The sequence below is a fragment of the Gymnoscopelus microlampas genome, assembly GCF_963454915.1.
Source record: "Gymnoscopelus microlampas genome assembly, chromosome: 22".
NCBI lineage: Eukaryota > Metazoa > Chordata > Actinopteri > Myctophiformes > Myctophidae > Gymnoscopelus > Gymnoscopelus microlampas.
Window position 1 is genome coordinate 39,811,357 of NC_139959.1, and position 13,732 is coordinate 39,825,088.

Below are 13,732 nucleotides of genomic sequence, written 5' to 3' on the forward strand. Positions count from 1 at the left end.
TGTTAACTTGTAGAACAGATCTACAAGCTAACAACGTGTCATGTTTTTGCTTGAAGATCTGTTCTTTTTCCACACGCATGCATCCAAAGGTCCCTCCCCCTTTTAACTGCCTGCTCTTGGCAGCGCAGCATGACACACAGAGGAGTTCTAAATAATTAGACGTCAGTCAAATTCAGTAAATAAAAACGTTATAAACCTTGACCGGACAGAGAAAATTCCAGGGTACACCCGGCAGCTAACATGTTGGATGTGTAAAGCATAGAACATTAGTTCATCTTAAGACACACACACACACACACACACACACACACACACACACACACACACACACACACACACACACACACACACACACACACACACACACACACACACACACACACACACGCCTAACATTCCTGCTTTTCACTACAGTTAACGGGTGGGGCTACTTCAGATACAATCATTTAATTCACTTTATCGCTCAAATACCGGCAGAAGTGGATGTCTCAGTGGTGCATGAGTTAACACAGTTTTCCACTTAAGGTGATTTGACGGTGTGAGAAATATGATGTGTGGCGTGAGTGTGTGTGAAGAGGGTCATTTACGTGTGTCTCACGCTCATTGTGTGAGAGTTGTCAGCTCTGGTTAAGGAACTGTGTGTTAACACTTGATGTAGCTTCACTCTGTCATTGTCTGTTGATGTGTGAAATACAGGAGGAATACTATAAACTGATGAATGAGAAAGAGTCTGAGCTGTGGGAGAAGAGTCTGATGAAGACGGGTAAGCTTCTAGCCACGCACGCCTGGTTCTCTCTCTCTCTCTCTCTCTCTCTCTCTCTCTCTCTCTCTCCTCCCCCCCCCCCCCCCCCCCCCCCCACATTAACCCTTTTCATTAACTGGGTTCCCCCAGGGGTCTGTACATGGTCCCCTCCTTGCCGGTCTACAACCTCACAAGCCGACGCATTGTGAGCTTCTACATCTGCTATTTTTGCGGAATGTTCACATATTGTCACAGAATGTTCATATATTATGATCTGTCCAGAATAGTGAGTCTAGGGTTGATGTGGTTAAACTAACATGTTCACACTGTGTCCATTTAACTCTTACTTCATACTGGAGGGGGAGGGGCTAACCTCCAAGTATGATGTCAGAACAAAATGGCCGCTGTGTGAATGTGGTTCATTGAGTGTACAGTGATATTTATGTACAGTCATAAAACAATGTATCAGACCTCATGTCTTCTATACTCATCATGTGTAATGAATGTTTGTTTGTTGTTCTTCTGTAGAGATGAAACAGTCTGGTCAGATGGAGATGATGTTCATGGATCAGACATCAACACCTCCTCTTCCTCCTGGGGACAAGGTTATTATAGTCATGCTTTTTTCATTAGTTGTTTATTTTATACTCTGTATTGACTTTTTCTTTTTTTCTTTCAATTTCTTTCAGTTTTTTGAAAGTTTTTCTAAGACAGCCAATTTATTTTCCTGTTTTCTTTTTTAATATATCATTTATATATATAATATTGTATAACATGGGGTATTTGTCAGAGGCCAGATTTAAAACTAGGGTGCAACAAAAGTAGCATGCCATAAAAAAAAAAAAAAAAAAAAAAAAAAAAATATATATATATATATATATATATATATATATATATATATATATATATATATATATATATATATATATATATATATATATATATATATATATATATATAATATTTATAATGTAAAACTGTGCAGAGAAAATAAGTCTGGTATGCGGTCGGTCTAATCTTCTTTATTTAGATTACAGTCAGGAAAAAGAAAGAAATATAAAACCCATTTTACATCAGACTACTCTAAGCATTACCTGTGTGTCATCAGAGTAAAACTAATACAGCGAGTTTCCTATTGCCCACAGTGGTTTAATGACTGTAAAAGGCACGTCGAGGTGAATAAAAAGCAAGCCGTGTCAAGCCAGCAGCATTATTTAACATATTACAGTTAGGATGTTCAGCTCAACCACTTAATTAGGGCCTAGTTATTAAAGGACGACTTCACCGATTTTCAACCTATCTTCATATAATTGGTCCTCACTAATACTCATGATAAAATGGTACAATGTTTTTCTACTTGGTCTGTGTCTCGTAGGAGGAGGGCTGTGGACAGTCCAGAAACCTGTCACCAGTGACATCATTGTTAGGCATGATTTTTTTTTCCAACAAGATTTCACATTTTTTATTTACTGTAGATTTTTATTAACATGAGAATAATGGCTTCTTTTATTGCATTGCAACTTTCCAGGAATAGAAAGCCTGCAGTTTCTATTAGCTTGGATTCCCCATTGATGATGTCACTGGTAGACGGGACTCTGAACTGTCCACAGCCCTCCTCTGAGACACAGACCGAGTAGAAAAATATTGTACCATTTTATCATGAGTATTAGTGAGGACCAATTATATGAAGATAGGTTGAAAATCGGTGAAGTCGCCCTTTAAGGTTATAGCTGGTGAAACTTCACAATATCACTATATATCTATCTATCTAAATGAGCGTGTAGATCTATATTTCTTTTTACTTTAATTAGTTGCAAATTGTCTTGGCATGCATGTTTTTGCACTCGGGTCCCTAGAACTGCCAATCCAGATGATATGCCCATCTCAAGCATATAGAGATCCCTTATATCATCAATGTGACATCATAGACTAGCATCAAAGTAGTATAGAGGTGGGTGGATGAGAAGAAATGAATCAGTCCAACCAAGTCGTCGGTGGGGGGATTCCAGGGTGGCATTTGACACAAATTGTACGGATTATTTGATGTTGTGTTGCTGGTTCTGCTGGATGATACAGTAGGTGGGCGGAGTTTGTGTTGCTTATGGTCACAGGCTGATGGGTGTTTGGATGGTTCAGACTCACAGACCTATTTTCATTCAAAGATCCTAAATCCACTATTTTGGGATTTAGCATTGCGCAAGGGGCGTTCCCGTGCAAAAAATAAATATTTTCAGACACCAGCCTTATCCCTAAAACACCTGCACCACCCGTTACATTATGCATATGTGTGGTTTGGGCGTTACAATGATAAAACCAATCACCGGTCCGTGCCAGATGACATTTAAGAGAAGACTGTGCAAGCCATTATCGCCAATGCAATCTTACGATGGCAATTTTAGGGAAAGCACAACATCACGCCCATGGGCACGCCCACGGGCACACCTCCAGGTGCAAATAACAGAGTCGGCATTATGAATAGCGGGTATAGCGACCGCAAGATACCGTTTAGGGACAGTGCCAGCTCCCTTGTGCGTAATTCACGTGCAGCAGGTAATGCCAACAGGTAAGGCACCGGCAAAAATAGGGCCCTCAATATATTACGCTTTCTGTAACGTAAAATAGAAATAAAAAACTGGCAGAGGGCTACAGTGGCTTGACTTTTAATTATTTGATCTCATTTCGATTCGGGGCCAGCACCTTCCTTAACACATTGACTGCCAGAGTTAAAACCTTGTTCATAGCTGCCCTTGCCAGCTATTTTGAGTATTCTGACCAATCTTCGCAGGCCCACAGAATACTTTGTGCTAGGACTATGAACACATGGAATATCTCAAATCGAAGAATAGAATCTCTACTTTTATCATGAAAAGAAAGTGAGTTGATAACATGTTCCGTTTTTTAGCTAGAGGTAGTTGAATACAGCTCGTTTTCACCAAAAAAAGCTATTTTTCTCTAGAAAGAGAGTTATGGCCATTTTAGTGAAATGGACACATGCAGGCAGAAAAATCATTTCAAAAGTGATCTGACATTTATTTGCACCTTCAGTGACATCAGTCATCTCAAAAGTAGTAGTTTTAAAAAATATATATGCGTTTGAATTACCTTTTATGGTGCCGTTTATACCTATGCCCTTTACTGTTTCACTCCAAAGTGCAAGATTATTTCAGCTCATTCAAACTCAAGTTATATACATCAAATAATAAATAATAATTCAAAGTTCAACTTCAAAATGTCATATATAGAAATAGAAAATGTCAGAAAGGTTTCACAAATAACAGACTCTCAAGCACTAAAGAGATTCGACCTGTTTATTTTAGCCTTCAGTGACACACATCTGTAGATCAGACATCAGAGAAAAGTGCATTGTTTTTACACAGGCATGTATTACACTGTAACATTGTCCTAGTGACACCAGTCACCAGTTCACATTTGATGTTTTACTATGATCACAGACAGGGGAGGTAAAAACAACCAATATTTTTTCTTGGTGTGATACAGTGTGTAACACTCCTCAGCATGGAGGGGCATCTTACAGCTAATGCACATCAACCTCGTCTCGCTCCCCTTTCCCTTTCGGGAACAGACCCTGCACACCCTCACTGCACTCTTTTGGCCGCGGTGGGGGGGAGTGCGACAAGCTTATGCGCCGCTACATCACAATTCAGCCTGCTCGGAGGGTCTTTTCTTGGTGTTACAACATGAAGCCATATACTAGACTAGGCGACTCCCTAGAATTCACTATTCTTTTCCTCCTCTCTGACTTGAAGGGTTTTGGTTTTAGATTGTATATGGACATTTTTTACAATTCTGTGGAGCTGTTTGAACTTCTTCTTGGCCTGAAAACATATGGAGGAAGAAAAGAGGCGAACCACTAGTGCTGAGAGAGGTGACAAATTCCAGCCTGAAAGTCGGAGACAGAATGATGCGGCACAATGGCAAAGTCATGTTACTGACATGGAGAGACAAGAGAATAGTGCGAATGATCACAACCATCCACAAGGATGAGATGGAAACCGCCATGGTGAAAAAGAAAAAAACACAGAGATAGAGTGCCACGAGAGAAGCCAGTTTGTATCCTTTCTTACAACAAGTACATGAACGGAGTGGAAAGGCTAGACCAAAACATTAGCTATTATCCCTTCATCAGAAAGACAGCAAAGTGGACCTGATGGACCTGGATGCTTATGTTTTGACTGGGGCAATACAGCTCTTGGAATCTTGTGAGTAAGTACTCTAACAGTGAGCGCACTTTGTAGATCTTGTCGTCAGCATCAATACAGTCATTGTCACTGAAATGCAGAAACCTCCATATTATTTGGTACCTGTTTCGAGACATGGTCTTACTGAAGTATGGAGTGGTTAGTGGCTCCTCAGTGGACCAATAAAGTTCGATCTCAGGTTTCTGCATTAGGCCCACTTTGACAGGTTTCCATGCCTGTGTTCTGCCATGTGGAAACTCCTTCTGTTCATCTCTGATGTACTGCTCTGCGTAGAGATTAGTTTGCACGCATATAGTCTCTAGCAGCTCGTCGGTGAGGATAAGAGCCAGGAAGTCCACAGGATGAACTGACTGAATCTCAGCTGCAGCGTGGCGAGGACCGGGAACGGCTGTGAAGGGAATGTCCACCGGAGGTTGCCAGTCGGAGTCCTGCCACACAGTGGCTGCAGCTCGGCGCTTCCCACCACCACCTGTAAATTATAGAAATATATAATTACCATGAAATACATATTTTTTTATTTGTGTGGTACAGGTGTGATGAGCAGAACAGAACAAGTCCTTACCTCTTTTTTTTACGGTGTGATGCTGCCTCTTCTTCTTCCTCCTCCTCCTCCTCCTCTTCCTCACTGTCTGAGATCACAGTAAAACATAAAATAATGTGGTAAAAGGTCTAAAGGTCACACACACACACACACACACACACACACACACACACACACACACACACACACACACACACACACACACACACACACACACACACACACACACACACACACACACACACACACACCATTGCCATAGTGATGACACCAGTCACCAGTTCACTTTCCATGTGTTCACTGTACTACAATTTGTCTCCATACATCCAGTCAAGCATGTCTATACATCATTACAGTGCAGACTGGATGTATGGAGACAAATTGTAGTACAGTGAACACATGGAAAGTGAACTGGTGACTGGTGTCATCACTTGGGCAATGTTGTGTGTGTGTGTGTGTGTGTGTGTGTGTGTGTGTGTGTGTGTGTGTGTGTGTGTGTGTGTGTGTGTGTGTGTGAGACACAGACAGACTGGCTGTGTCTCTCACACACACACACACACACACACACACACACACACACACACACACACACACACACACACACACACACACACACACACACACACACACACACACACACACACACACACACACACACACACACACACACACAACAAATGTGAATATAGAGATGAATTACCTTCCCCAAGACATGCAGATGCTCCTCCTGCTTTTGCTGCCGTCTTTCTCCTCAAAACTCTCCCCTTCTTCTTACCTCCCCTGTCTGAGATAATAGTAAAACATCAAATAATGTGTGAATACATGGAAAGTGAACAGGTGTCATCACTAGGACAATGTTATAGTGTAATACATTTCTGTGTGTGTGTGTGTGTGTGTGTGTGTGTGTGTGTGTGTGTGTGTGTGTGTGTGTGTGTGTGTGTGTGTGTGTGTGTGTGTGTGTGTGTGTGTGTGAGAGAGACAGACAAGACTGTCTGTGACACACACACACACACACACACACACACACACACACACACACACACACACACACACACACACACACACACACACACACACACACACACACACACAGCAAATGTGAATATAGAGATGAATTACCTTCCCCAAGACATGCAGATGCTCGTCCTGCTTTTGCTGCCGTCTTTCTCCTCAAAACTCTCTCCTTACCTCCCCTGTCTGTGATCATAGTAAAACATCAGATAATGTGATAAATATAATGTACAATTATGTTCACAGCCAGCATGTCTCAAACACTTTGTCTATGACACCAATCCATTGGGGTCCTAGATATTCAATTCAACATATAAACATATGGTGCAAATGTGAAGGTAGAAATTAGTTACCTTTTCCAAAAAAGACAGATGGTCTTGCATCCTTTCTCCTGCCTGCCCTTTCTTCATCTTCATCTGAAACCAAATATCAAATACTTTAGTAAACAGGATCAAAACGCTGAATGTTGTTTACATGACCTGTCCCTTAGTCGCCTTTGAAGATTTTGACAAATGACAGTGGATCAGAGGTGGGGGCTTCTAGTGCACCTGGCCACCCCAAACCTGATCTAAAAGTATATACTCGTCAGTAATTTGAAAATAACATCAAAGGGACTTGAAAATCATTGTTGACATAGCCTTATGATGACCCCATCAAAGGATTTGTTGTTATTTACACAACCTAACCTCTCTTCCCTTTGAAGTATGCCCCCACACCCCCCCCAAAAAAACATTAGCCAGATCTACAAGTCTACTGCCCCATAGTGAAGTCATAAGCTTCATCATAATCAAATATATCACATGCATAGATTCAGAATACATAATATTCATTCATAAAATACTTTCTACATAAGTAAAACATGATAAAAAAAAAGACTGGTCTTTTTTTTTTACACCCACGCATCGCCATGCATTGTGAGCTTGTAGATCGGCTATATTCACTTCATCAAAATATGAAATAGCGCCATATCAATATAAAAACTATGTTGTGATGATATAAACAAGTCTTACCACTAGTAAACGATGTCCGACTCTTCGTTGGGCTTGGCTGCCAGCCAAGAGACCCGACATCGTCGCCGCTAAAACTGCTGTCTTCCCCATCGGAGGTATCGCCTGGGCGAACCCACGCTGTCGCTGCCTTCGGTCTCTCGCTCCGTCGCACCCCGGCCGGGGTATCGATCTCGGGTACTGGTGGTGGTACATCATCCGGTACCGGTGGTACGGGTACATCCTCCGGTATGTCCAGTACCTCTTTTTTCAAGTCCTCTGGTACCTTCAAGTACTCAAATATATGCGGAGGAGCCTCAGCTTGCGGCTCTAATGGCGGGGCAGCGGCTGATGATGACCGGCGCTGTACCTTCACGTCCTCCGGTACAACGAGATTAGGTCGCGGCTCTAATGGCGGGGCAGCGGCTGATGATGACCGGCGCTGTACCTTCACGTCCTCCGGTACAACGAGATTAGGTCGCGGCTCTAATGGCGGGGCAGCGGGTGATGATGACCGGCGCTGCACCTTCAAGTCCTCCGGTACGACAAGCTTATCTCCCGGGGGTAATGGCAGGGGTGCTTGCGGGAGTTGGAGCGGTCGCTGGGGCGCTGTAAAGGACATGCAGTCCTCCAACGTCCGTTGACCCTGGTCCATCTGGGGCTCTGCATGTTTGGACTTTCTGCCCCGTTTCCCTACCATCTTTCCTACAATCTCGCCTGACACTCACCTAAATCTCTCGCCAGGCTCCAGGCTCTCGGCTCCGTCCACCAGACGAGACCACCACCTCCTCCCCTCCCCTCCCCCCTCACCTAAACCTTCCGACACCCCGGGTCCACCACCTCTCCTCTCCCTCAACTGTTTTTACAACTAGTACAACTAAAATAAAGAAACTAAACTCACTAGAACTAAACTAAACTCAAAATAACTCAATTTCTCTCACTTTCTCTCTCTTTCTCTCTCGATCAGCTCTGTCTCCGTCTGTCTCCGTCGTTACTCTCTGTCTTGTGTTTGTTTGTTGAATTCTCAAGGCAGCAACTGGTACTACAGCTTGTTTTTGTATTTTTTTGGTCTGATCACATGACTTTTCCGCTCACATGACTTTTCTTTCCATGCAGCAGTAAGATATGAAGACACAGGTTGCATAAGACCACAATACATATTAAACCACAATAAAGACCATAGATCGCATTTATGCGATCTTGGCGGCCAAGCGCACTATTTATTAGATCGCATTAATGCGTAATTGGCAGGCAATGTGTTAAGAGGTTGGAGCTACTACTCTTTGAACTTGTTTTCAATCAATCCAACATTGTTACCATGGGGTTTGAATTTGAATAGGCTGTTATAGCGGGGGGGGGGGGGCGTGTCTGATCAAATGAATATCAGATATCTAAATATTGAATCAAGCAAGATAAAAACTGTCTGGGGTGCTCACAAAAGACTGAGTAGACCTTAAAATGATGCCAGAAGTGTTTGAAAGTTAAATATTGAATGGGGCAAAATTAAACCGTATTGCCTGCTGCACAGAGCCGATGTGATCTGTCTGTGACACACACACACACACACACACACACACACACACACACACACACACACACACACACACACACACACACACACACACACACACACACACACACACACACACACACACACACACACACACACACACAGAATAATGCAGACTTATTACATAATTCGTCATTGTGCTTCTACATAAGTATTAAAGGAAAACTAAAAATATTAGTTTAAAAAAAATGATATATAGGGTTAATTTTTTTATGGAAAAGAATCATTACATTACAGTCATTTAGCTTTTATCCAAAGAGACTTACAATAAGTGCATTCAACATAGGTAGGGAAGAAAACTACAAATCACCAGAAGTCTGAAGTGCATTCTCTTCTTAAACAACCAACTAAGAGTATACCTAGCGCTAAAGTAAAAGTGCAATATATCAGCTACATACTTTCATAAACAGCAAGAGCTAAAACCACTAAGTGCATCGAATCAACAAGATCCAATAAAACAAGAGTTTGTACAAATAATTGACAGCAAGTAGGCAAGGCTAAGAGGAAGGGTAGTGTTTCCTGAAGAGGTGGGTTTTCAGCCTGCGGCCATGGACGACCCTCAGGCCCCCGTGAGGGTTAACATAGCAAAGGCCGCCACTGTATATACACACCATAATGTAGATACTGATCAGATACTGTCTGATAACTATTGTTCCAAACCACATCAATTATTATTTGATAAATCAATAGAAAAAAAGTATTTAATGAGCTGAAACAAGCTATTAAACAGATTCAGAGCACTGTCCTGTCTTCACCCATGCAGAGCTTAACTAGGTAACATTTCTCTTTTTTTGTCAGACCTGAAGTATCTCCCCTCTCATATGATGGTTCACACATGAGAACCCTGTTCCTCTTCCCTTACCCATTTGGGTTAATCAAAAACACATGTCTATGTCAATACTAACATAGGCTAAATGTTGACCATGCAAGGATTGTTTGGCATATTGAATGAATCTGACACTGTTGACCTCTTTACATACTGATTTAGTTTATTAAATATCCATGATTTGATTTGATTTCCCCTGTTTTCTTTTTTAGGGAACAATTCCTTCCCATTATGTCTCAGGGACTTCATGCAAAAAAATAAAAAAGAAGATGAACACTGACAATCAAAAAGGCAAAAAAATCAAAAAGGCCTCAAAAAATAAAGTACAAATCATTAAAAAAAAAAGGGCCTCCTCCACAGCTATAGGAGTGAAGCATGGTGAGATGGAGGACATTCCAGAGGAGAATGAAGAAAGAGACAGCAGAGTGTTCCTTAGAGGAAAAGGGAAGCATCGAAAAAAAGTTAAACATAATGAGATGAAAGATTTGGATGAAGAAAAAAACATTCAGTTCCAGTTTCAACCCAAATCTTACCCATTGGATCCCACCAAGCATCAATCAATCACTGAAACTCCTTCTCCATCTCCTAGCACATCCTCTGACTCCACACTCAACAGACCACACATGGTTTCTTCACAGAGAACACAAGACAGAAAGAGAAGAGAAGAAGAGTTGGCATCTAATTTTCCTTCATCAACCCTCCCTCGTTCTCCCTCTTCAACTCTATCAACCACCCTCAATATGTCGTCCTTATCTTCTACACAAGTGCCCCATCTTCCCAGAAAGAGAAGGAAAGAAGCAGAGATAAAGGAGTGTGACATTCCCTCTTCTCAAGATGTCCGACAGGAAGTAATTACACCCAACATGTATCCCTCTGTTGCTACAGTCTCTCCCATGTTGTCTTCCTCATCCACATCACAACAGTCTTTCCAACATTCCCAAGAAGAAATGTCATGTGACACAGCCTGTGATTTGTCAACTACAGACCAGCCTGTTACAGAGTCATTGTCCTCTCCACATCCTTCATTTGAGCTCCAAGATGAAACTGATCTAAGTTCATGCTTAAGTGGTTGTAAGATGGGTGAATCCATCTCTCTGCCTCGTTCTCACAGCTTACCCTCACTAAGCCAAATTCCATGTTTAGAGAACAAGACAAGTTTCAGAGCAAAGCGGTCCAACAGCGTGAATGATGTTACACTACTGGACAAAACACAGAAAATTACACCTGATATCATTGTTGTAGAAAACAAGGAAAGCTACAGGTTCCACTGCACCCAAGCAGGACTGTTCCAATGCAACGTGACCGACCTGGTGTTTAAGATGAAGACAGAGGGAGATGTGACTTACAGGACAGTCCACTGGGACCGAAGGCTTCTATCCCAGCTTAGCAAGAGGCCTGCAGGACCACTGTTTGACATCAAAGGTTCTCAGGGGTCTGTGTGTCAGTTACGCTTTCCACATTGTGAGATCCTCTCCATGGGTGGAGGCAAATCCTTGTCTGTTCTCCATGTGATGGATGATGATGGCTTTGAGCTGATCAAACCCCATATGATCACAGAAACTCATGTTATCATAAATGTAACTCGATTATCTTTATATGGTATCATCTCGTACGTACAAGAGATGTTGCTCGGGCCCCGTCTTGTCCAGCCCAGTCCTGTCCAGGCATTGGTGTCACTGTTTTATACACCACCGATTGATGATGATCATCCCAGTTCGATCCTGAAAGTGTTGCTGCTGCCTCGTAATGTTGTGCGGCATGAAGTGATGAAGGAAAGGAAGGAGATGAATGGAGAAGAGATTTACATTGAAGTGTCTCTCTGTAAACTAATCCCAAAGCAAGAATACACCCTCTCCACTTCCCCTCAAGATGGTTCCATCATAGTTCTACCAAATAAGGCAGAATTTGAAGTCGATGAACAATCCTACCCCAATTACATGCCAACATTTGTCATTAATTTAGAGGAACGTTTTCGCCATGTTAGGCTATTTCTAAGCAACACCTCCTCCATATGTGCTTGGGAAGGTTATGTAAATCTTACAGATGCTGCTTTAAGAAAACAACAAGTTCAGCGCACACTGAGTCATGAAGCGAAAGACAAACTGTTGTCTGTGCAGAGCAGCTTCATCGACAGCGTTTCAGATCCCATTAGGAGACAACAAGTTCAGTGCACACTGACTCTTCCAGCAGAAGACAGACTGTTTTCTGTGCGGAGCAGCTTCATCAACAGCGTTTCAGATCCTGTCCTCAACAGTCTCCTGGACAAACTTTTAGAGAAGGGGGTGATTACCAAAGAAGAGTATGATACGGCCTACATAGAGAAAGTGAAACATGAAAAGGCACGTGTCGTCATCGACACAGTGAGGAACAAAGGAACTGCTGCAAGTTCAATCATGATATTGTTTCTCTGTGAAACAGACTCATTCCTCTCTGAACATCTTGGGTTGATTTTAAAACTGTAACAATGTACTTGAGTTGGACAAACTGAAGTTGGATTATTTTTCATAACCTGATCATCCAGAGCAACTTCAAAGTAAACGAGCAATGACAGGTGCAATGCCTTGCTCAAGGACACTTCAACAGGGTGCCTGGCTACGGCATGGACACACATTGACTGTTTCAGAGATTAAACACAGGATGTTTCGACTACGACCTCAGGACAAAGACTTGACAAATGCCTTTAAAAAACTCATGAAGTGGAATCATGTGTCTGACTTCTGTTTATTCAGACACCTGATGAAGGTCATGGACAATGTTAAGTGTAGTGTGTGAACACACTGTTTATAGACCTTATTCCTGGCCACGCCCACTGTCCCCGCTCTAATGTAGGGAGGTGGGGGGTAGGGAGCCCCATGTCAAGAGGTTTCCTGCATTACCTGCTGTTGAAATACATAGCTACAGCCAAAGGTAAATACATGAGCCTATGGGCCTTGAGATACATACAATGTACAATAGACCTTTATGAACAGTGGACACATAGCCCTTATTAAACACCTGTAGAATATCCAATTGTATTAAACGGTTAAAATATAATTTATTTTCATTTGCTATCCCGTCCACTTTGCCTGGGCACTAAAACAATCGAAAGCGGAAAGAAGAATTTGTCAAAAAAAAAATACAGATATTTCATGGGTATGTGGGTAGTTTATTAATAGAGAACCTATCTTAAGTCTCCACAGGACCTTTCAGATGATCATGGAGTCTAGATCATTATGGAAGTTTGGACTTTGCAGAGATGAGAAGCTTTTTGATGCTCAAGGAATACAGACAGTTGGATTTCAATTACAACTATTGTCAACCAGAATTCTAAGACAATATTTTCTCCTGGATGTAATATATTATATCCTGGACCCCTGGAATCCTCTATATAGATTATTATAGAGTATACTACAAAGTATTTTAGAATTGAAAAATGAAATTGTTGCTGATATTTCAAAAGTTCCTGTAATCAATGATTCTGTATTTTCAAGTAAAACCTTTATTTGTTCTTTATCAAGACTCTACTTTCCTTCTTTTCTATTAAGCCCTTGATGTGTGTAAATGTGAACGGTGGTGAGTAAATCTATTTACTCAATGTACTGTACAGATAAGTTATACATTTAACTTAAATTGTTATTCATACGTTTTTCAGAAAACTGTTAGGATTTAGAAGACATTTGTAGAATCAGCCTCAGGTCTTACCGGGAAAGAATCTGTGTCATTTTTAGATGTATTTGGCAATTCAAAAAAATAGCATACTGTATCTACAGGCTCATAGGGTGCCGCGCTATGAGCTTGTAGATCTGCTATTTGTTTTAAAATCATGAAAATCTGCAAATATTTGAATATATGTTTTT

The 13,732-nt window shown here is 41.6% G+C and overlaps 3 protein-coding genes across 4 annotated transcripts in view; 1 reads left to right on the forward strand and 2 right to left on the reverse strand.

The window, feature by feature from the left end:
- Positions 1 to 13,158, forward strand: part of LOC311039014 (uncharacterized protein) — a 100,963-nt gene extending 87,805 nt beyond the window's left edge. The window contains exons 7-9 of one of the 2 annotated variants that reach the window (XM_084048656.1): positions 697 to 763; positions 1,271 to 1,347; positions 10,109 to 13,158. In XM_084048656.1, the coding sequence (XP_083904782.1) occupies positions 697 to 763; positions 1,271 to 1,347; positions 10,109 to 12,358 (2,394 nt within the window). In that variant the 3' untranslated portion in view covers positions 12,359 to 13,158. The remainder of the gene's footprint in view (positions 1 to 696; positions 764 to 1,270; positions 1,348 to 10,108) is intronic. The other variant, XM_084048657.1, reaches the window with a different exon arrangement.
- LOC311039051 (piggyBac transposable element-derived protein 4-like) lies at positions 4,854 to 5,763 on the reverse strand (the record flags this gene model as incomplete). Its single annotated transcript, XM_084048693.1, has 3 exons — positions 4,854 to 5,431; positions 5,525 to 5,591; positions 5,755 to 5,763. The coding sequence occupies 3 exons, from the start codon at positions 5,761 to 5,763 to the stop codon at positions 4,875 to 4,877; spliced, it is 633 nt and encodes a 210-aa protein (XP_083904819.1). The 3' UTR covers positions 4,854 to 4,874.
- Positions 6,623 to 7,755, reverse strand: LOC311038955 (uncharacterized protein). The gene is made up of 3 exons (XM_084048586.1): positions 7,525 to 7,755; positions 6,868 to 6,930; positions 6,623 to 6,700 (listed from the first exon to the last, which is right to left on the reverse strand). The coding sequence occupies exons 1-3, from the start codon at positions 7,741 to 7,743 to the stop codon at positions 6,674 to 6,676; spliced, it is 309 nt and encodes a 102-aa protein (XP_083904712.1). The 5' UTR covers positions 7,744 to 7,755; the 3' UTR covers positions 6,623 to 6,673.
- Positions 13,159 to 13,732: the final 574 nt, after the last annotated feature.

Bases quoted from the DNA above. Each gene is read 5' to 3' on its own strand.
- LOC311038955 (XM_084048586.1), bottom strand. From the start codon at position 7,743: ATGTACCCGTACCACCGGTACCGGATGATGTACCACCACCAGTACCCG. The intron at 6,931-7,524 runs GTAAGACTTGTT...ATTTGGTTTCAG, and splicing joins TCGGACATCGTTTACTAGTG to ATGAAGATGAAGAAAGGGCA. The intron at 6,701-6,867 runs GTAACTAATTTC...CTATGATCACAG, and splicing joins ATCTGTCTTTTTTGGAAAAG to ACAGGGGAGGTAAGGAGAGA.